The sequence below is a fragment of the Telmatherina bonti genome, assembly GCF_933228915.1.
Source record: "Telmatherina bonti genome assembly, chromosome: 11".
Lineage (NCBI taxonomy): Eukaryota > Metazoa > Chordata > Actinopteri > Atheriniformes > Telmatherinidae > Telmatherina > Telmatherina bonti.
In genome coordinates, this window is record NC_136629.1 from 4,222,806 (window position 1) to 4,246,257 (window position 23,452).

Genomic DNA, 23,452 nt, shown 5'->3' on the forward strand with positions numbered 1-23,452 from the left:
TGGCTTGAACTCTGAATTTCCCCTCAGGGATGAATAAAGTATCTTTGATTTGATTGATTGATTTGATTTGATACTACCATCCAGAACCGGAACAACATTCTGGATACTACCATCCAGAACCGGAACAACATTCTGGATACTACCATCCAGAACCGGAACAACATTCTGGATACTACCATCCAGAACCGGAACAACATTCTGGATACTACCATCCAGAACCGGAACAGATCATGATCACAGTGACGATTACAACAGTATTTCACCTGTATCATACCTCAGAACTGTTTCACATCGCAGACCACCTTCTGCATAAGGAGGAAATCTAATTGAGCTCCAACTATTTCATCCTGCTCAATGACTTACTTGTGTTTGGATCTGGATCCAGGGGAGCTGTTGCACTGGGTTTGGATCCCCGGCCTCACGCCTGGTCCTGGTGTTTATTCTTCTCTCCTTCTCACCTCATATAAACAGGATTCCCCATGAAAACTACTGAGGTGGTAAAAAACTCGTATTGCAGACTGTAGCTTTTTTTATTTTTTGTTTGGGTAGAAAACTTATACAGTAAGAAGGGTTTTGGGTGGAACAAATACAGTTACAAAATATCAGATATGACAGAGTTAAAGGTCACCGGCTTACATAAAGACTAGAAGTTCCTATGAAAAAATAAAAGAAATTGAAACATAGTAAAATAATGCTGATTGCATCGTGATATTCCTGCATGTCTTCATCCCAGAGCTCCTTCCAGGTCGTCCACCTCAGTCAGTTCTCCTCTGAGAAAAAGGTGTTTACCTGCCATGACACAGCGTTAATGTGCGATGTCTCATAGAAACGCATGTGACACCACCACATGCTCCATGTTTCAGTCAGAAATGTGCAGCACACTGACAAATCCATGCTCTTGGCATGTGTAGATATAACAGAAGACTCACTCTAAAGTGATTCAAACATTACTGGGATTTTAAACCAATCATATGAAAATCTGCAGCTTGTTTTGATTCAGTTTTAGCTTTCTGATCCAACTGGGAGTCCCGCTGCTGCTGGTAATGTTCTGTGTCTCCCAGTTTGATGCGCAACGACTGAAAATGCCACAAATTAACTGATGCAAATGCATCTAATCATTGAATTAATTAAAATCTGGTGAAATCAGAGCCTCCCGTGGGCTCACCATCTGCAGGAGGAGCCGTAGGGGTCGGGTGCAATGTGAGCTGGGCGGCAGCAAGAGGCGGGGACCCTGGCGGTCCGATCCCCGGCTGCAGAAGCTGGCTCTAGGGACGTGGAACGTCACCTCTCTGGTGGGGAAGGAGCCTGAGCTTGTCCGCGAGGTTGAGCGGTTCCGGCTAGATATAGTTGGACTCACCTCGACGCATGGCTTGGGCTCTGGAACCAGAACCCTCGAGAGGGGCTGGACCTTCTTCCACTCTGGAGTTGCTCATGGTGAGAGGCGCCACAGCAGGTGTGGGCATTCTCATCAGCCCCCAGCTTGGTGCCTGCACGTTGGGGTTTACCCCGGTGGATGAAAGGGTAGTTTCCCTCCGCCTCCGGGTGGGGGGACGGGTCCTGACTGTTGTCTGTGCTTATGCACCGAACAGCAGTTCAGAGTACCCACCCTTTCTGGAGTCCTTGGAGGGAGTGCTGGAGGGTGCTCCTTCTGGGGACTCCATTGTTCTGCTGGGGGACTTCAATGCTCACGTGGGCAATGACAGTGAGACCTGGAGGGGAGGGATTGGGAGGCATGGTCCCCCCCCCCCCCCCCCCCTTTGAACCCAAATGGTGTTTTGTTATTGGACTGCTGTGCTCGTCATGGATTGTCCATAACAAACACCATGTTCCAACATAAGAGTGTCCATATGTACACCTTGCATCAGGATTCCCTGGGCCGCAGTTCGATGTTCGATTTTGTTGTCCTATCGTCGGACCTGCAGCCACATGCCTTGGACACTCGGGTGAAGAGGGGGGCGGAGCTGTCAACTGATCACTACCTGGTGATGAGTTGGCTCAGATGGTGGTTGAGGAAGCCGGTCAGATCTGGCAGGCCTAAACGTGTTGTGAGAGTCTGCTGGGAACGTCTGGCTGAGTCCCCTGTCAGAGCGAGCTTCAACTCCCACCTTCAGCAGAGCTTCAACCATGTCCCGAGTGAGGCGGGGGACATTGAGTCCGAATGGGCTGTGTTCCGTGCCTCTATTGCTGAGGCGGCCAGCCGGAGCTGTGGCTGTAAGGTCGTTGGTGCCTGTCGTGGTGGTAATCCCAGGACTCGTTGGTGGACACCAGCAGTGAGGGATGCCGTCAAGCTGAAGAAGGAGTCCTATCGGGCCGACTTGGCCAGTGGGACTCTGGAGGCAGCTGATGGGTACCGGCAGGCTAAGCGGCATGCGGCTTCGGCTGTTGCCGAGGCAAAAACTCGAGCATGGGAGGAGTTCGGCGAGACCATGGAGAAAGACTTCCTCTTCTGCCTTCAGCCAAAACATAGCCATTTAGCTTATGCAGAGAGCTAAACAATTATGGCTTCAGTAATCACCCAGGAGACGATCACATTCTTCAGAGCTTTTACTGATGTACCACATCCTTATTTGGATTGATTTTGTAAAACTGCAATACAGAAAAATAAAGTACACATAATCACATTCAACTGTATGAAGAGAACACACAGATCTTCCATGCTTATGAATCCCAAGCTAAGAGAGCAACTAGCTAACAACCAGCTTCCTAAAATGAAATACAATCTACATTCCCAAACATAAACTTAAGACAACCGTTTTCCTGTGTAAGATGAATTATCATAACAGTTGGACAAACTTACAGATCATGCCTTTTCAAGCGACTTAGATGCAAGGAGATGTAGAAAGCGTAACTGCTGACTGCTCTCACGTAGTCCTTGGGAACTTTTAGACACTAAAAGATGTTTAGCTGCTATTTACATAGTATGGCCAGCAGGTGGCAATGTTCTCCATGAAATGCACTAAATACAGGCTACCATCCGCCAAAAGGGCACCCTTTCAAAATAATACAGGAAACAAACATCAACGTGACTTAGAGTCAATCAAAAGGGTAAACATAACGACAGAACTCATGACAGAGACAGAACACTCCCCGCCTGACATCAGAAGGATATCATAATAGTTAAATCTCGCTCATAGTTCAAAAGGATATGACGAATTCTTCAGGAGTGGTCCTTTGATACCAGCAAGACAACTTCGCTGATAGGTCTCATGTACAGTCTCTTTTCACCATTGCGAATTATCTTGGCTTCAATCTTCCTAACCCTCCCATCTTGACTGGGAAAGGTCTTTGTGACCAACCCAAGAGGCCAATGATTTCTCTTCTCCTCCACACTTCTGAGCAACACGACATCTCCAACCTGGAGGTTAGGTTTTGGCACCCTCCATTTGGGGCGCACCTGCAGTCCACTTAGGTATTCTCTCCTCCATCGCCCCCAGAAGACGTTAGTTAAGTGCTGCACTTGTCTCCATTGTGCTCTGAACAGGTCATGGTTGGTAAACTGACCTGGAGCAGCTGGGGGAACCCCCACCTTTTGAGTAAGCAGCATGGCAGGAGTGAGAATCTCAGGATGCTCAGAATCGGTGGAGACTGTTGTGAGTGGTCTTGCGTTGACTACTGCAGTGACTTCCGCCATAAATGTAACTAAGACATCACGGGTGAGTTTTCTGTTTCCATGCTGCAGCAGCATCGTGTCTAAAATCCGCCGGCAAACTCCAATCATACGCTCCCAAGATCCGCCCATGTGTGAAGCATGTGGGGGGTTGAAGTGCCATTCACAGCCACTAACTCCGAGGTATGAATTGATCCTGGAGTTGTGGCAGCCTCTCTTGTCAATCTGTAGTTCTCTGCATGCGCTTACAAAGTTTGTGCCACAGTCAGATCGGAGAAGCTTGACAGCTCCTCGTATAGCAAAGAAGCGGCGCAAAGCATTTATGAATGATGAAGTGTCCATTGAGTCCACCACTTCAATGTGTATAGCACGAGTGCTCATACATGTAAATATGACTGACCATCTCTTGGCTTCTGCTTGACAACCTCGTGTTTTCCTGGCCGTAATAAGCCATGGACCGAAAACATCCAGGCCTACACGTGTGAATGGAGGTTCTACACACATCCTGTCTTCTGGAAGATCTGACATGACCTGCTCTTGTTGCTTTCCTCTCAATCTGCGACATGTGACACATTTTTGGATGACATTACGGACGGCTCGCTTTCCGCCCACAATCCAAAACCCCGCAGCTCTGACTGCACCTTCAGTAAAGTGCCTGCCTTGGTGATGCACTTGGCCATGAAAATGTCTGATTATGAGCTGGGCGATGTGGTGTTTACTGGGAATGAGCATGGGGTGTGTTTCGTCTGATGACAGCTGAGCTTTAGTTAGCCGACCCCCCACTCTAAGGACTGCATTAGAGTCTATAAATGGGCTTAACTTGCTGAGTGAGCTTTGTTTGTGGATAAACTCACCCCGTTCCAGGTGCTTGATGTCATCAGTATACACCTCTCTCTGAACTGCATGAATGATGCTGACTTTGGCTTGTTGGAGCAGGTCTTGGGTGATCGGCTTGTCGCACTTGTGCCATCCATAACATTTATTTCCTGGGACATCTTTAAACGACTTCCGGACGGCTTCGAGGAGATTCTGGTCCACCATCTGGTGGCTCAGGAGGGGGAAGCAGTGCTCTATCAACACGTGTACAGTGGAGATGGGGAGCTGCTGACCTCAACTCCGGACGTTGTGGGTCAGTGGAAGGAATACTTCGAAGACATCCTCAATCCTACCAACACGTCTTCTGATGAGGAAGCAGAGCTGGTGGACTCAGGGGTGGACTCTTCCATCTCTGGGACTGAAGTCGCTGAGGTGGTCAAAAAGCTCCTTGGCGGCAAGGCCCCAGTGGTGGATGAGATCCGCCCGGAGTTCCTTAAGGCTCTGGATGCTGTGGGCCTGTCCTGTCTGACACGCCTGTACAGCATTGCGTGGACATCGGGGGCAGTACCGCTGGATTGGCAGACTGGGGTGGTGGTCCCCCTTTTTAAGAAGGGGGACTGGAGGGTGTGTTCCAACTACAGGGGAATCACACTCCTCAACCTCCCTGGTAAGGTCTATTCAGGGGTCCTGGAGAGGAGGGTCCGCCGGATAGTCGAATCCCGGATTGAGGAGGAGCAGTGTGGTTTTCGTCCTGGTCGTGGAACAGTGGACCAACTCTATACCCTCTTTGGGGTCCTGGAGGGGGCATGGGAGTTTGCCCAACCAGTCTACATGTGCTTTGTGGACCTGGAGAAGGCACTCGACTGTGTCCCCCGGGGGCTCCTGTGGGGGGTACTCCGGGAGTATGGGATACCAGACCCCCTTGTACGAGCTGTCCGGTCCCTGTACGACAGGTGTCAGAGCTTGTTCCGCATTGCCGGTAGTAAGTCGGATTCGTTTCCGGTGGGGGTTGGACTCCGCCAAGGCTGCCCTTTATCACTGATTCTGTTCATAACTTATATGGACAGAATTTCTAGGCGCAGCCGAGGTGTTGAGGGGATCCGACTTGGTGGCCTCAGGATTGGGTCCCTGCTTTTTGCAGATAACGTGGTCCTGTTGGCTTCATCTGGTCATGATCTCCAGCTCTCGCTTGAGCGATTCGCGGCCGAGTGTGAAGCGGCTGGGATGAGAATCAGCACCTCCAAATCTGAGACCATGGTCCTCAGCCGGAATAGGGTGGATTGCCCTCTCCGGGTCAGGAGTCAGGTCCTGCCTCAAGTGTAGGAGTTTAAATATCTCGGGGTCTTGTTCACGAGTGAGGGAAGGATGGAGCGCGAGATCGACAGACAGATTGGTGCGGCGTCTGCAGTAATGCGGGCTCTGCGCCGGTCTGTCGTGGTGAAGAAGGAGCTGAGCCAGAAGGCGAAGCTCTCGATTTACCAGTCGATCTACGTTCCTACCCTCACCTATGGTCATGAGCTGTGGGTCGTGACCGAAAGAAGGAGATCTCGTATACAGGCGGCTGAAATGAGTTTCCTCTGCAGGGTGGCCGGGCTCTCCCTTAGAGATAGGGTGAGGAGCTCGGTCATCCGGGAGGAGATCAGAGTAGAGCCACTGCTCCTCCGCATCAAGAGGAACCAGTTGAGGTGGATCGGGCATCTGGTCAGGATGCCTCCTGGACCTCCCTGGTGAGGTGTTCCAGGCACGTCCCTCTAGGAGGAGACCCCGGGGAAGACCCAGGACACGCTGGAGGGATTATATCTCTCGGCTGGCCTAGGAACGCCTCGGGATCCCCCCCCCCCCAGAGTTGGCAAAAGTGGCTGGGGAGAGGGAAGTCTGGGCTTCCCTGCTTAGGCTGCTGCCCCCGCGACCCGACCCCGGATAAGCGGCAGAAGATGGATGGATGGATGGATGAAATCAGAGCCATGTTTCTAAATTTATCCCAGTGTTAGAGTCATCTTTCATCATTTCCCAAATCCAGTCCTGGAGATCTTCTATGCTGCAACTTTAGATGCATCCCTTCTCCAACAGGTGTAATGCTGCAGGAAAACATCCAGTACCTGCAGGATACCGGCCCTTAGAGCCAGAGTTGGGGATCTCTACTTTCTTTCTGTTTTGGAGAGTCTGTCCTCTCAGTTTGGTTCACTTCCTGTCCCTCTGCCGCCTGGATTCCCTTTCCTCATCAAGACACCTGTCCCTTCCCTGTCTTTTTCTCTCGTATAAACACCCTTCAGTTTCATTTATCCTGCTGCCTTCAGAGTTATGTTTGGAGCTCTAAATAAAGCCCAACCTGCCACATGGCGATTAAAATGAATTTTCATCCAGTTCAGGAGGCGATGAAATTAAATAAATGAATGAAAACTACTTTATTAATCCCCAAAGGGAAATTCAATATTGTAGTATATAATAAACTAGAGGAGGTCTTGTTCCGGAGGCTGATGGCTGCTGGCAGGAATGATCTTCTGTATCTTTCAGTCTGACATCGGACCTGAAGAAGCCTCTCACTGAACACACTTTGTTGTTTCATCACTGTGTTGTGGAGAGGGTGTGAAGAATCCTCCATCATCTTCATCAGCTTGTGCAGCATTCTTCTTTGGACAATCAGCTCCAGCGGCTCCAGAGTTACTCCAAGCACAGAAGCAGCTTTCTGGATCAGTTTGTTGATTCTCTTCAAGTCTCTGGTTCTGATGCTACTACCCCAGCAGATGCTGCAAAGCTGACTGCACTCTCCACAACAGACTTATAGAAGATATGCAACATCTTGGTGCAGACGTTAAACCATCTCAGCTTCCTTAAGAAGTACAGTCTGCTCTGACCTTTCTTGTAGATGTAGTCAGTGTTGCATTTCCAGTCCAGTTTGTTGTCCAGCTGAACTCCAATATACTTGTATTCCTCCACCACCTCCACCTCCTCTCCCAGGATGGAAACAGTGCTTTGTTTATTCTTCTTCCTCCTGAAGTCAACAATCATCTCTTTTGTTTTGCTGCTATTTAATATGAGATGATTGTCACCGCACCATTTAACAAACTGACTGACCAGTTCTCTGTACTCTGCTTCTAGTCCATCCCTGATACACCCCACAACTGCAGAGTCATCAGAGTATTTCTGCAGATGACAGGACTCAGAGTTGTACTGGAAGTCTGAGGTGTACAGAGTGAAGAGGAATGGCCAGAGTACAGTTCCTTGTGGTGCACCAGTGCTGCTGACCTCCATCTCAGACACACAACCTTTCAGTCTCACAAACTGGGGTCTGTTTGTGAGGTAGTCATAGATCCAGGTGGTTGTGGAGGTATCCACCTGGAATTTATGGAGCTTCTCACATAACAAAGCAGGCTGAATGGTATTAAAAGCACTGAGAAATGAAAGAACATGACCCTCAGAGTGCTGCCTGAATGGTCCAGATGAGAGTGTGCTCTCTGGAGCAGGTATATGATGGCATCTTCAACCCCAAGTCCATTACGATATGCAAACTGGAATGGGTCCTGAAAGGTGTTTACTTGCTTGTTGAGGTGAGCCAGTAAGAGTCTCTCCAGGACTTTCATGATGTGAGATGTCAGGGCAACTGGTCTGTAGTCACTTGGTTCAGCTGGTTGTGTTTTTTTAGGCACTGGAACAAGGCAGGAGGTTTTCCACAGCACTGGGACTCTATTTAGTCTCAGACTGGTGTTGAAAAGGTGCTGGAGAATCGGACATAGTTGTTTTGAGCAGGTCTTGAGAACTCTGGGACTGACACCATCTGGACCTGCAGCCTTGTTCTGGTTCAGTTTCTCAAGTTGCTTCTTAACCTGATTGCAGGAGACAAACAAGGTGGAGGTCTCAGGATGTCCTGATGTGGAGGGAGATGAAGCTGTGTTCTGGTCCATGACTGAGCTGCAGGGTGACAGATTGGAGGCGTGACAGGAAAGCAGTGGGCTTATGGAGGGTGTGTGGTCTGTTGGGCTGGAGGTAGGGGGTGAACTGAACCTGTTGAAGAATATGTTCAGCTCATTAGCTCTGTCCAGACCTCCATCAGGCTGGTCCCCCTTTAACTTGAAGCCGGTGATCTTCTTCATTCCAGACCACACATCCCTCAGGTTATTCTGCTGGAGCTGACTTTCTAACTTCTTCCTGTAGTCCTCCTTGCACTTCTTAGTTTGTGTTTTAAGTTGTTTTTGTGTTGCCCTCAATAACTCCCTGTCTCCATCCCTGAAGGCTTTCTTTTTGATGTTCAGCAGCTTTTTCAGGTCACTGGTGATCCAGGGTTTGTTATTGGGGAAGCACCTCACTGTTCTTGTTGGGACGATGCTGTCCACACAGAAGTTTATGTAATCTGTCACACACTCAGTCATGGTGTTGATGTCGTCTCCATGAGGTTCACAGAGGACGTTCCAGTCTGTAGCCTCAAAGCCTCCTCTAAGAGCATCTTCAGCTTCAGCAGACCAGATTTTGATAGTCTTTGTGATGACTGGTTGCTGCTGAACGATGGGCTTGTAGGTGGAGGTGAGAAGAACCAGATTATGGTCAGATCTTCCTAAAGGAGGCAGGGCAGAACAACTGTATCCATTATTCATATTTGCATAAAATAAGTCCAACATCTTATTTTCTCTGCTGGAGCAGCTGACAAACTGCTGGAATGTTGGTAGAGTTGCAGAGAGGGAGACGTTGTTGAAGTCTCCGGAGATCGCCATGAATGAGTTTGGATGCTGTGTTTGTAGCCGAGCAACGACGGAGCTGATGACGTCACAGGCTGTGTCTGGTGCGGTACCAGGTATTATATAAACCGCTACCAGAATAACACAGGTAAACTCTCTGGGTAAATAATATGGATGGAAGCTCACAGCTAACAGTTCCATGTCCCTTGTGCATATCTTCTCCTTGACAGCAACATGTCCAGGATGACACCAACGCTGGTTAACCAGCAATGCAATTCCACCACCCTTTAGCTTTCCGCTGTGTTGTCTACTGCGGTCTGCACGGACCGTTTCAAAGCCCGGTACAGACACATTACAGTCAGGGATGTGTTCATGCAGCCATGTCTCGGTGAAGCACATAATACTGCACTCTCTGTATTCTTTCTGAGACCTTGTTAGCATCTCGACCTCGTCCATTTTGTTAGCTAGCGATCTCACATTACCCATGACGACGGTCGGGAGAAATGGTTTAAATCTCCATCCCTTTCTCCTCTGTCTCACGGGATTTGATGTGTTGTTTCGCTGATAATCCTGATTTGGGAGAGTTTAATTAGTTGATCCTGATTGTAAACAAGTCTTTTGTTGCCGTGGAGACTCATCATAACAAGCCTTGAAAAAGCCAAAAATACGCAGAAAAATCTTCCTTGCAGCACACCCTCCGAACTGGCATGAAATCCTCAGAAAAAATACCTAATTTGAGGTCATATCTATGTGAGAAGACTTTGTACTTTTAAAAAATCAAGATAGCAAGTCAGAGCTACTACAATCTGCTGCCATCAGACGGCGCAATCTAGAATTGATGAATGAAACGGAATCTTTTTATTGCGTTTCCATCAATGCTGTTATGTATCGTCATTTTCCAAAGTCATTTTCACATCTGTTTTATTAAACATACATGACAGAATAACCATGTAGCTTTTCAACAGCATGACCCTGAACAGATCATGATGATGCTTGATTCAGTTCACCACGCCTCCCAACGCTACTGAGCACCTTCAGGTTGGCTGACCTGGCTATTCCATCAGATTCCAGATGAAACTTGCATCACATCTGTTTTAATCAGCTTTTAATTGAAAGATTTTGTCATTTATGAAAGCATCTTGTGAAATTTCTAGAAATATCTCCATTTTCAGTTGTGTTTGTTTGGATCAGTTCAATCCTCCAGCCGCCAGCAGATGTTTGTGATGGAGTTACAGCTGGTGGTTTTATTCTGTCTGATGATGATGAAGCAGATTCCTGTCAGTGCTGCTTCCTCGCTGTCTTCCATCGGATCAGATGATGTGCACCTTTCCCCATATTTGTCCTCTTCCCGGTCACCAGCTGACCGATTCCTCCCATTTTTTTCTGACTGCATGTGAACGCATCTCCGCTGAGGAGGATTTGCAGATTTCCGGAACGCACACACGCATCCATCATTTACTTATTGATTAATTCTCCTCCCATTTGACTGATTGTTTCATGGAAAACATTCAACCTCTTTTCCTGATAAACAGATTTTAAAATGCAGAGTGACGTGTGCATTGACCTGTGGCGTGTTACAAGACATGTTTAATAACATCATATTTTTCCACAGATCACTCCGGGCAGCAAGGCAGCGCAAGGAAGCCTGGTCCAGGGTGACGTCATCATCGCCATTGATGGCGTCAGCACTGAGGGAATGACTCACCTGGAGGCCCAGAACAAGATCAAGATGGCCAATCACAACCTGGCGCTCACCATGTCCAAGTAAGACGTCTCTTGTCTCGGCCATCCATCAGGTCACGTCAGCTCTGACTGCAGAACGTACATGAATTCAGTGATTTTTCCATTAAAGGAAGGACAAGCTGAGATGATGATTGGGAAGTTCTCATTTAAACTCTCCACAAGTCTGCTAATCACCCACTAACATGAGTCAGGTGTGTTGCAGCAGGGAAACTCCTGGCGCCTGCTGGACTGCGTCTTGAGGACCAGAGTCGGCCTCTCCTGCAGTAGAAACCAAAGTAGAAGCAGTAGAAAGTGACAAATGTTATTATTTCATGGAAAATACCAGTTGACTGGGGAGCTTTTTCAATCTAGTTCCAATCAGTCTGGCTTAACAACCAGCTACAGCTCAGGATCATGACCGGATTAACTAGCAACAGGTCGGTCACGTGACCGGTTTAACCGGCAACAAATCGGTCCCATGACCGGTTTAACCGGCAACAAGTCGGTCCCATGACCAGTTTAACCGCAACAAGTCGGTCCCATGACCAGTTTAACCGACAACAGGTCGGTAACATGATCATTTTACCCGGCAATAGGTTGGTTACATGACCAGTTTAACCGGTAAAAGGTCGGTAACATGACCGGTTTAACTGGCAACAAGTCAGTAAGATGAACATTTTAACCGGCAATAGGTCGGTAACATGACCAGTTTAACTAACAACAGGTCAGTAACATGACCGGTTTAACCGACAACAGGTCGGTAACATGACCGGTTTAACTGGCAACAGGTCGGTAACATGACCAGTTTAACTAACAACAGGTCGGTAACATGACCGGTTTAACTGGCAACAAGTCAGTCAGATGACCATTATAACTGACAATAGGTCGGTAACATGACCGGTTTAACTGGCAACAGGTCGGTAACATGACCAGTTTAACTAACAACAGGTCAGTAACATGACCGGTTTAACCGACAACAGGTCGGTAACATGACCGGTTTAACTGGCAACAAGTCAGTAAGATGACCATTTTAACCAGCAATAGGTCAGTAACATGACCGGTTTAACTGGCAACAAGTCAGTAAGATGACTGTTTTAACCGGCAATAAGTCGGTAACATGACCGGTTTAACTGGCAACAGGTTGGTGACATGACCAGTTTAACTAACAACAGGTCGGTCACATGACCAATTTAACTAACAACAGGTCAGTAACATGACCGGTTTAACTGACAACAGGTCGGTCCCATGACCAGTTTAACCGACAACAGGTCAGTAACATGACCAGTTTAACCGACAAATGGTCAGTCACATGACCGGTTTAACTGGCAACATGTCTGTAACATGACCGGTTTAACCGACAACAGGTCGGTAACATGACCGGTTTAACTGGCAACAAGTCAGTAAGATGACCATTTTAGCTGACAATAGGTCAGTAACATGACCGGTTTAACTGGCAACAAGTCAGTAAGATGACCATTTTAACCAGCAATAGGTCAGTAACATGACCGATTTAACTTGCAATAGGTTGGTGACATGACCAGTTTAACTAACAACAGGTCGGTAACATGACCAATTTAACTGGCAACAGGTCGGTAACATGACCGGTTTAACTGGCAACAAGTCAGTAAGATGACCATTTTAACCAGCAATAGGTCAGTAACATGACCGATTTAACTTGCAATAGGTTGGTGACATGACCAGTTTAACTAACAACAGGTCGGTAACATGACCAATTTAACTGGCAACAGGTCGGTAACATGACCAGTTTAACTAACAACAGGTCAGTAACATGACCGGTTTAACCGACAACAGGTCGGTAACATGACCGGTTTAACTGGCAACAGGTCGGTAACATGACCAGTTTAACTAACAACAGGTCAGTAACATGACCGGTTTAACCGACAACAGGTCGGTAACATGACCGGTTTAACTGGCAACAAGTCAGTAAGATGACCATTTTAACTGACAATAGGTCAGTAACATGACCGGTTTAACTGGCAACAAGTCAGTAAGATGACCATTTTAACTGACAATAGGTCAGTAACATGACCGGTTTAACTGGCAACAAGTCAGTAAGATGACCATTTTAACTGACAATAGGTCAGTAACATGACCGGTTTAACTGGCAACAAGTCAGTAAGATGACCATTTTAACCGGCAATAGGTCGGTAACATGACCGGTTTAACTGGCAACAAGTCAGTAAGATGACCATTTTAACTGACAATAGGTCGGTAACATGACCGGTTTAACTGGCAACAAGTCAGTAAGATGACCATTTTAACCAGCAATAGGTCAGTAACATGACCGGTTTAACTGGCAACAAGTCAGTAAGATGACCATTTTAACTGACAATAGGTCGGTAACATGACCGGTTTAACTGGCAACAAGTCAGTAAGATGACCATTTTAACCAGCAATAGGTCAGTAACATGACCGGTTTAACTGGCAACAAGTCAGTAAGATGACTGTTTTAACCGGCAATAAGTCGGTAACATGACCGGTTTAACTGGCAACAGGTTGGTGACATGACCAGTTTAACTAACAACAGGTCGGTCACATGACCAATTTAACTGGCAACAGGTCGGTAACATGACCAGTTTAACTAACAACAGGTCAGTAACATGACCGGTTTAACTGACAACAGGTCGGTCCCATGACCAGGTTAACCGACAACAGGTCGGTAACATGACCAGTTTAACCGACAACAGGTCAGTCACATGACCGGTTTAACCGGCAACATGTCTGTAACATGACCGGTTTAACCGACAACAGGTCCGTCCCATGACCGGTTTAACCAACAACAGGTCTGTAACATGACCGGTTTAACCGACAACAGGTCCGTCCCATGACCGGTTTAACCGACAACATGTCTGTAACATGACCGGTTTAACCGACAACAGGTCCGTCCCATGACCGGTTTAACCGACAACATGTCTGTAACATGACCGGTTTAACCGACAACAGGTCCGTCGCATGACCGGTTTAACCGACAACATGTCTGTAACATGACCGGTTTAACCGACAACATGTCTGTAACATGACCGGTTTAACCGACAACAGGTCCGTCCCATGACCGGTTTAACCGACAACATGTCTGTAACATGACCGGTTTAACCGACAACAGGTCCGTCCCATGACCGGTTTAACCGACAACAGGTCTGTAACATGACCGGTTTAACCGACAACAGGTCTGTCCCATGACCGGTTTAACCGACAACAGGCCTGTAACATGACCGGTTTAACCGACAACATGTCTGTAACGTGACCGGTTTAACCGACAACAGGTCCGTCCCATGACCGGTTTAACCGACAACAGGTCGGTCACATGACCGGTTTAACCGACAACAGGTCTGTAACATGACCGGTTTAACCGACAACAGGTCTGTCCCATGACCGGTTTAACCGACAACAGGCCTGTAACATGACCGGTTTAACCGACAACATGTCTGTAACATGACCGGTTTAACCGACAACAGGTCCGTCCCATGACCGGTTTAACCGACAACAGGTCGGTCACATGACCGGTTTAACCGACAACAGGTCTGTCCCATGACCGGTTTAACCGACAACAGGTCTGTCCCATGACCGGTTTAACCGACAACAGGCCTGTAACATGACCGGTTTAACCGACAACATGTCTGTAACATGACCGGTTTAACCGACAACAGGTCCCTCACATGACCGGTTTAACCGACAACAGGCCTGTAACATGACCGGTTTAACCGACAACATGTCTGTAACATGACCGGTTTAACCGACAACAGGTCGGTCACATGACCGGTTTAACCGACAACAGGTCTGTCCCATGACCGGTTTAACCGACAACAGGCCTGTAACATGACCGGTTTAACCGACAACATGTCTGTAACATGACCGGTTTAACCAACAACAGGTCTGTCCCATGACCGGTTTAACCGACAACATGTCTGTAACATGACCGGTTTAACCAACAACAGGTCTGTCCCATGACCGGTTTAACCGACAACATGTCTGTAACATGACCGGTTTAACCAACAACAGGTCTGTCCCATGACCGGTTTAACCGACAACAGGTCCGTCCCATGACCAGTTTAACCGACAACAGGTCGGTCACATGACCGGTTTAACCGACAACAGGTATGTAACATGACCGGTTTAACCGACAACAGGTCTGTCCCATGACCGGTTTAACCGACAACAGGCCTGTAACATGACCGGTTTAACCGACAACAGGTCTGTAACACGACCGGTTTAACCGACAACAGGTCCGTCCCATGACCGGTTTAACCGACAACAGGTATGTAACATGACCGGTTTAACCGACAACAGGTCTGTCCCATGACCGGTTTAACCGACAACAGGCCTGTAACATGACCGGTTTAACCGACAACATGTCTGTAACATGACCGGTTTAACCGACAACAGGTCTGTCCCATGACCGGTTTAACCGACAACAGGCCTGTAACATGACCGGTTTAACCGACAACATGTCTGTAACATGACCGGTTTAACCGACAACATGTCTGTAACATGACCGGTTTAACCGACAACAGGTCTGTAACACGACCGGTTTAACCGACAACAGGTCTGTAACACGACCGGTTTAACCAACAACAGGTCTGTCCCATGACTGGTTTAACCGACAACAGGTCTGTCCCATGACCGGTTTAACCGACAACAGGCCTGTAACATGACCGGTTTAACCGACAACATGTCTGTAACGTGACCGGTTTAACCGACAACAGGTCCGTCCCATGACCGGTTTAACCGACAACAGGTCGGTCACATGACCGGTTTAACCGACAACAGGTCTGTAACATGACCGGTTTAACCGACAACAGGTCTGTCCCATGACCGGTTTAACCGACAACAGGCCTGTAACATGACCGGTTTAACCGACAACATGTCTGTAACATGACCGGTTTAACCGACAACAGGTCCGTCCCATGACCGGTTTAACCGACAACAGGTCGGTCACATGACCGGTTTAACCGACAACAGGTCTGTCCCATGACCGGTTTAACCGACAACAGGTCTGTCCCATGACCGGTTTAACCGACAACAGGCCTGTAACATGACCGGTTTAACCGACAACATGTCTGTAACATGACCGGTTTAACCGACAACAGGTCCCTCACATGACCGGTTTAACCGACAACAGGTCGGTCACATGACCGGTTTAACCGACAACAGGTCTGTCCCATGACCGGTTTAACCGACAACAGGCCTGTAACATGACCGGTTTAACCGACAACATGTCTGTAACATGACCGGTTTAACCAACAACAGGTCTGTCCCATGACCGGTTTAACCGACAACATGTCTGTAACATGACCGGTTTAACCAACAACAGGTCTGTCCCATGACCGGTTTAACCGACAACATGTCTGTAACATGACCGGTTTAACCAACAACAGGTCTGTCCCATGACCGGTTTAACCGACAACAGGTCCGTCCCATGACCAGTTTAACCGACAACAGGTCGGTCACATGACCGGTTTAACCGACAACAGGTATGTAACATGACCGGTTTAACCGACAACAGGTCTGTCCCATGACCGGTTTAACCGACAACAGGCCTGTAACATGACCGGTTTAACCGACAACAGGTCTGTAACACGACCGGTTTAACCGACAACAGGTCCGTCCCATGACCGGTTTAACCGACAACAGGTCGGTCACATGACCGGTTTAACCGACAACAGGTCCGTCCCATGACCGGTTTAACCGACAACAGGTCTGTAACACGACCGGTTTAACCGACAACAGGTCTGTAACACGACCGGTTTAACCAACAACAGGTCTGTCCCATGACTGGTTTAACCGACAACAGGTCTGTCCCATGACCGGTTTAACCGACAACAGGCCTGTAACATGACCGGTTTAACCGACAACAGGTCTGTAACATGACCGGTTTAACCGACAACAGGTCTGTAACACGACCGGTTTAACCAACAATAGGTCTGTCCCATGACCGGTTTAACCGACAACAGGCCTGTAACATGAACGGTTTAACCGACAACAGGTCTCTAACACGACCGGTTTAACCAACAACAGGTCAGTAGCATAACTTAGGTATAAAAGGAGCATTACAGGGAGGCAGAGTCTCTCAGATGGAAAGATGGACAAAGCTTCACCAATCTGATACAAACTGGATCTTAACACTGTCGAACATTTTCAGAAAAATTCTTCTAAGACATTAAAGAGTCCACCATCTACAGTGTGAAATGTTCTTAAAAATGTAGAGAATTAGGAGGAATCTCTTTTTTTGTTTGGGACAAGGCTGAATGCCAAACAGGATGTTGGTGATCTTGAGGCCCTCGGGCAGCATTATGTTCATTTAAAATGTTTGTTTCTTTATATATTGTTTTCTTTTTTGCTCTTGGCTTTATATCTGGTGAGCTGTTTTTCAGGCTTGTACCCCAGGATGATGTTCAGCATGTTAGCAACTCCTCTTGTAACATCTGTCCGTAAACATCTGGGAAGTGAGAAGAGCAGCTGCTGCAGGTTTAGGAGAGGAATGTTGTCCCATTCTGGTCTGATGCAGGATTCTAGCAGGATCGTTCTGCAATTCTGCAAGGCCTTTCTTGAAAGAAATGTCATCTGCATGGGAGCAGATGTTGCTCTATAACTGGAAGTTAAATTAATAAAAAATAAATTTACAAAATTCTTTAACAATTTTTTATATGTCGAAATATCAAACTAAGTATATGTCAAATATAGTTAATTCATAGGAAGTTTATACATTAAACTACATATACATACATTAACTACATAAAATTGATTTGTTTCATGAATAAGTTGAAAAATCACATTTACTTTCAAATTTAATTTAAAAAATATGTTAAAAAATAGAAATGAAACCCATTTCTAAAGTAAATTTATCTCTGAGTTGAAATTGCAACTTTCTCAAGTATTTTCCTGATTTCTAAAAGGTTACTCTTTTAGATGTCAGCATCTATAATATTCTTCTTTGCACTGAAACAAAGAGTGAAATGTGTACTTTTCATTATTTAAAGGTTTTACTTTACTGGTCCAGCCTGCTGGAGACCAGATTGGGGTGAATGTGGAACCTGCAGGGGGAACAGCTGATACCGGGTCCAGCGCCGTCTCATAGCATTAAAAACTCAGAAATAATGTTTCTGACTCTCTTCCGTCTCCAAACACTGAGAAGTTGAAGTGTTGCTGCATGATGTCCATGTGAACATGAACATGAAACGCTCCTCACAGTGAGGAAACATGTAAATATGGACCGGTCAGGTCAGCAGTCTCGTTGCCGATGTCTCATTTATGTAACTGCAGGGTTAGGATGGAACAGCTCCATGGATCTTAATCTGCTGTAGCGTTTAATCTTTCCTCAAAGTTTGGTTCCAAAAAACGTCCAGGTGCTAGTAATCAGAGAATTGTGTGTTAATGCGGTGAGTTACTTCACCCAGAAAATCCTGTGATGGAAATACTCTGATTTATTATGTAATAACTGATTCTGCTGAACTGATGCAGCGGAGAGGAAAAGAGGGTCAGAACACACCGAAGGTAGAAAATGTTCTCACGAGAGTCAGAACATAAATATAAATAAATTAATGACATGGCGAAGAACTAAGAACCGCTGCGGGGCTTGAAGAGAGGCGATGACTGAGGACGGATGGAGAGGAGATTTTGTGCCTCAAAGCTGGAGAATTAACCAGAAACAATTCATTTAAAGCGTAAAGGTGATGAATTCCATCAGAAGTTGTCCCAGTGAGTTCAGACCATGGAAACAAAAAACACTATACATGTCAGACTCTCCAGGCCTCATTTAGCAAGTTCAATGAAATGAGAGTTCAGTTAGAAGAAGACTCAACGAGTATGGCTTGCTGGGAAGATTGCAGAAGAAAGAAAAGAACATGGCAGCATGACTTATGTTACAAAGCTGGATCTGGATAAACTATCTGAACAGACTTCAGGAACAATGGGTGCTCATACTGCCTCCATGTTTCAGAGTCTGGTGTCTAAGTTCTAAGTTAGCTCTGTTGAAGCTGGTTGGCTTTGTTGTTGATAGGTAAATCTATTTATGCTAGTAAGCTCAGTTATAGCTGGCTAGTTCTGTCGAAGCTAATTAGCTCTTATAGGTGGCTTGTTCTGTCAAAGCTAGTTAGCTCAGTTATAGCTGGTTTGCTCTATTGAAGCTAGTTGGTTCTGTTGAAGCTAGATAGCTCTATTTAAGCTAGTTAGCAGTAATATCTGGTTAGCCCTATTGAAGCTAGTTAGCTCAGTTATAGCTTGTTTTCTCTATTGAAGCTTGTTTGTTCTATTAAAGCTAATTGGCTCTGTGAAAGCGAGTTAGCCCTATTAAAGATAGTTAGCACAGTTATAGCTGGGTAATTCTATTGAAGCTACCTAGCTCAGTAATAGCTGGTTAGCTTTATTAAATCTTATTGGCTCTGTTAAAGCTAGTTAGCTCTGTTGATGTTGAATCATTTCTAATCTTTGCATACAAACATTTCTTTTTTTGACAATCTGTTTATTGAAGTTTACATGGTGATCAGTATCAATACTCCATACAGCAGTAACCATCATGACATTCTGATGAAAATGTGTTTATTTGAGTTTTACTGTTTTATTATCATTCATCTCTAGTAGAGTTAGCTGTCTGGCTAGCTGCGCTGGGTTAAGCCGTGAATGAACAGCAATGTCCTTTCAATCCAATCCAACCCTCCTGACTCTCTCGAGTCGGCCTGAGCATTTCCACTTGCAGCAGATCTTTTCAACCTTTTCTTCGTTTGCTGCTGACATTATTTTCCCTTTGCAGACGACAACTTTTTTACTGGGTTTTTTCTTTTTGCCTTTGAGGCGTGCAAAGACATTTTCTAACCTCTGACTCTTGACGTTTCCCTTTTCTTACAGCAGCAGCTGCTGCCTTTGTTCTACAGGATGTAAAAGAGGCGCTGACCCTGTCTTTATGTGTCATTATGTGAGCGTTTCCACCACAGCGACCCTCACACTCAGAGCGTCTATCGTAGTTTCAGCTAGTAGAGATTTCACCGGCAGGCTTTTAGTTTATGTTTGATTTTTTATTATTCTTCTGTAGAAGTAGTTCTGATAAATGTAAATTGATTAATTTCTTCAACAACCTGAGACGTTCTCGTATAGTTATGTTGGGAGTTTTTTTTTACCTACCATCCATTCATTCTTCTTCCTTTATGGTAACTTTCTCAGCAGGGTATCCCTGACATCCTTCTCTCCAGTGGTGCTTTCCAAGTTTTCCTAAAGGATCCTGAGGCTGTAATTCCTCCACAGATTAACTTTTCCACCTGAGACCTCCTACCATCTGAGCATGCTCAGAAACCCTCCAAAGGAAGATGTGTGATGAGCATCCTAATCCGATGTGTGAAGCCCGTCGGCATGAGGGAGTAGAGGGTCTGAGCTTCTTAGAGTCGGGATTAGATGTCCGTGTTTCAGTCTGCAGTGGTCTGCTTTCTCTGGACGGGTTCTGACTCTGTTGGCGTAGCTTGTTGATCTCACGTCTGATCTCTCGGTCGCATCCACCGTCCAGCACATCGGGACCCGTCAGTGTGAATCTGTGGAGGAGGCAGCTCTCACTGAGCCGGGTTCTGGAGGTTCCTCCTTCCACTGTCACCTGGTGCAGCTCGGGATAGAGGGTTGGGTCCAAATCAAGATTCCCTGCAATCTGTTGGTTTCCTAACCAGGTTATTAATTAGGATTTGTCTCAAATCGATGTGTCTGTGAAGTGTGACGTTGTTGTGACATAGTGTTATACAAATAAAGCTGAATTGAATTGAATCTGTGGAAGACCAGGAGTGGAAGTGGCTACTCAGTCAGCTTCTTCTTCTGTGGTGTGTGTCCAGAAGTTGGAAAGATAGACATGTAACACACGGTCCAGCTCCACTCTGTCTTTACTGCTGTTCCTGCATTCCTTCCTCACTTTCTGAAGCTGACTGGTTGTCTTATAACCAGCTCTTGTCCAGCTTTCGCTGTTTTTATTTTTAACTTTGTTTAAACATGAGAAAAAAGCAGCGTGGTGTTTGGAGGAATCTGGCCTTTAGCTGCTGATAACGTCACGGTTTGCAAATGAGAACCCCGTCTAGAACCAGCTGTTCGGGTTCCAACCAACCTTTTCATAGGAACCCACTGACTTAGCTCCGGGAATCGGCACTGACCTAACGTCCCTTAAGTTAGTGATTCTTAACCATGGGTGGGGGGGGGACTGTTCACAAGAAGTTCAGTTGATAGTTTACAAGTGTTTGTGTTGAAATATTTGAAATATCGTGAATTAATTTAAAGTTTATTTTTAATTTTCATTTGATTTATTTAAAAGTTATTAAGCATTAAGTAGATGTTGTGTTTATCATCCTGTCTTGAGTTTTTAAGTGTGTTCTTGTGTCTGATTTTATATGAATTATTCTTGTTTGCATGTGCAGTTTCACATGCATGATATTTAAACATCATGATGATCTCTTTGTTTTACATTTTAGATATTTTTATTGTATTATATGTTACAAGGTCTCTGCATTTTGCTAAAAAGCTCAATTATTATAATAATTTTCTGCCCGCTTGAGTCAGGATAAAACTCTTTCAGTAACAAACCCAGAACTTTAAGTGTTTCAGAGTTTTTTGTAAAAGTTTCCATCTGAAAAGCAAACTGCTCCCTTCTATGATCACTGCAAGCTGAAGCAGCAGAGTTACGTCAGACGTGCATCATCTCTGCTGTTTCCTGCAGGTCGAAGCGTCCTCCTCCGATGACGACACCCAGAATGGACGCAGCCATTCCCATGATCCCCCACCAGCAGGTAACTCCTCACATGATGCATGTCTGCTCACACACATCCTGGATGTCGTCCTGAAACCGACCAGCGGCTGTTTGGTGTTGATCAGCATCGCTTGTTTCATGGCAGACGAACTGCCATCGTCTCATCTCTCAGCTTTCACGTCTTTCTCTTTGGTTTCTGCTCATAGACAGATGGACAGACAGATTTTTCATTTACATCTTAAAAAAGACATTTATGTCCGTATCTTTTAGCTTTTTACACATCATTCATTCATTCATTCATTCGTCCATTCATTCATTTTTTTGGAGGGGGAGCAGGAGTCTATCTGAGAAGTTAACATGTGACAGGCAGGAACACCTGGAACGGTCACCAGTCCATCACTGTGTTTGTGGATAAATATTATATCCATTGACTCTGATAAGTCATTCATCTTTAGTATTCTTATTTCAATTTGTCGTATTATATTATATTATATTATATTATATTACATAACTTTACATTATATTATATTATCTGTCTAAAGTACATACAGACAGTAGAAATGCTGGAGGGTAAAACAGCACATCAAATATTTGTGTCCTTAAAAGTCCCTCTGTTTGCATAATGTATTCCCAGGTCTCTCTCTCTCAAACACACGCACACACGCACACACACACACACACACACACACACACACACACACACACACACACACACACACACACACACACACACACATTTACGCACTTGGTTCTGAGGATGAGAAGATGTGGAGACACGACCATTTGCTGCCCCCTTGTGGCTGTAATGTAAAATACACAAGGAGGCCAAATCAAACAGATGAATCCAGAAAAGTGGATCCTCTTCATACTGGGATGCCAGAACTAAATCAGCTGTTTAATCCAGAAAAAGGCAACAGTCTGACAAAAGCAAAGGAATCACATCTTAAATCTTAAATGAGAAACGACATTTGAAGGATTTGTTTTATTTCATGTTTAGTTTTAAATATTTGAATTAAAGTGAAAGGCAGATTTTCTGAAATGCTGGACACAGGCTAAAGACATAAAACTGTCCTACTGTCGAACAACAGCTGAGGAAGATAAAATATCTAAACCTCTCATATAGAATATAAAAACAGATTATTTTGGAGCTTTGTAGACTAAACTAACATATATTGCTGAAGGACTAAAGCACAAGTTTGCTCATCAAACAGTATTGTAAACATATTGACAGCTCAACATTCTCTGCTCCCTTCCCATCCCCTCTCCTCCCTCCTGACTCCCCCTTCCATTTGACGCCTTAGTCGGTGCAGGTAAACGGCCGGCCGCTGGCCTGCAGCGCCTCCTCCGGGCCTGCAGAGGCAGACTCTCCTGGGAGGAGAGCGGCGGCGGTCAGCCCGCCTCAGAGGAGGCAGTATAACTCCCCCATCGGCCTGTACTCAGAGGAGACTCTGAGGGAGATGGCGGCGGTGCAGGCGGGTCGGCCTGCAGGGTACGTAGAGGCCAGCAGATGTCTGAGGAGGTGACATGGCGGGAGGATGAAAACTGGTTGCAGATCCACGTCACACAAACCTCCTTTTACAAAACAAAGTGCTGAAAAACAAGCTGATTTTCACTAGACTGGAATAAAAACTGTTCACCTCATTCATTTTGTTTTTTACAACTTCAAGACCCGGAACAAACTTTTCGGCCCCCCACAGCTAACATGTAGCAGCTCGAGCGCTTCCAGGCCTTTGGAGGGTTTTTATTCACCCTGCCTGCTGAACCTCTTTCAGCACTTTCTCCTTCTGCCGTCGTGCTAACAGGTTTCCTACGATCTTCAGGTTGGACAACTGACCATCAATCAATTTTAGCTCATTGAACCCCTGAGCCTGTTTTCTGCTCCTTTACGTTCATAAATCGGTCCGTCCTACC

At 46.0% G+C, this 23,452-nt stretch overlaps 1 protein-coding gene across 2 annotated transcripts in view; it reads left to right on the forward strand.

Annotated features, from left to right (window-relative positions):
- The window catches only part of LOC306762188 (LIM domain-binding protein 3-like), a 102,727-nt gene that overhangs the window by 15,161 nt on the left and 64,114 nt on the right, over window positions 1-23,452 (forward strand). For both annotated transcript variants that reach the window (XM_079248608.1, XM_079248609.1), the window contains 2 exons: window positions 10,706-10,857; window positions 21,512-21,581. In XM_079248608.1, the coding sequence (XP_079104734.1) occupies window positions 10,706-10,857; window positions 21,512-21,581 (222 nt within the window). The remainder of the gene's footprint in view (window positions 1-10,705; window positions 10,858-21,511; window positions 21,582-23,452) is intronic.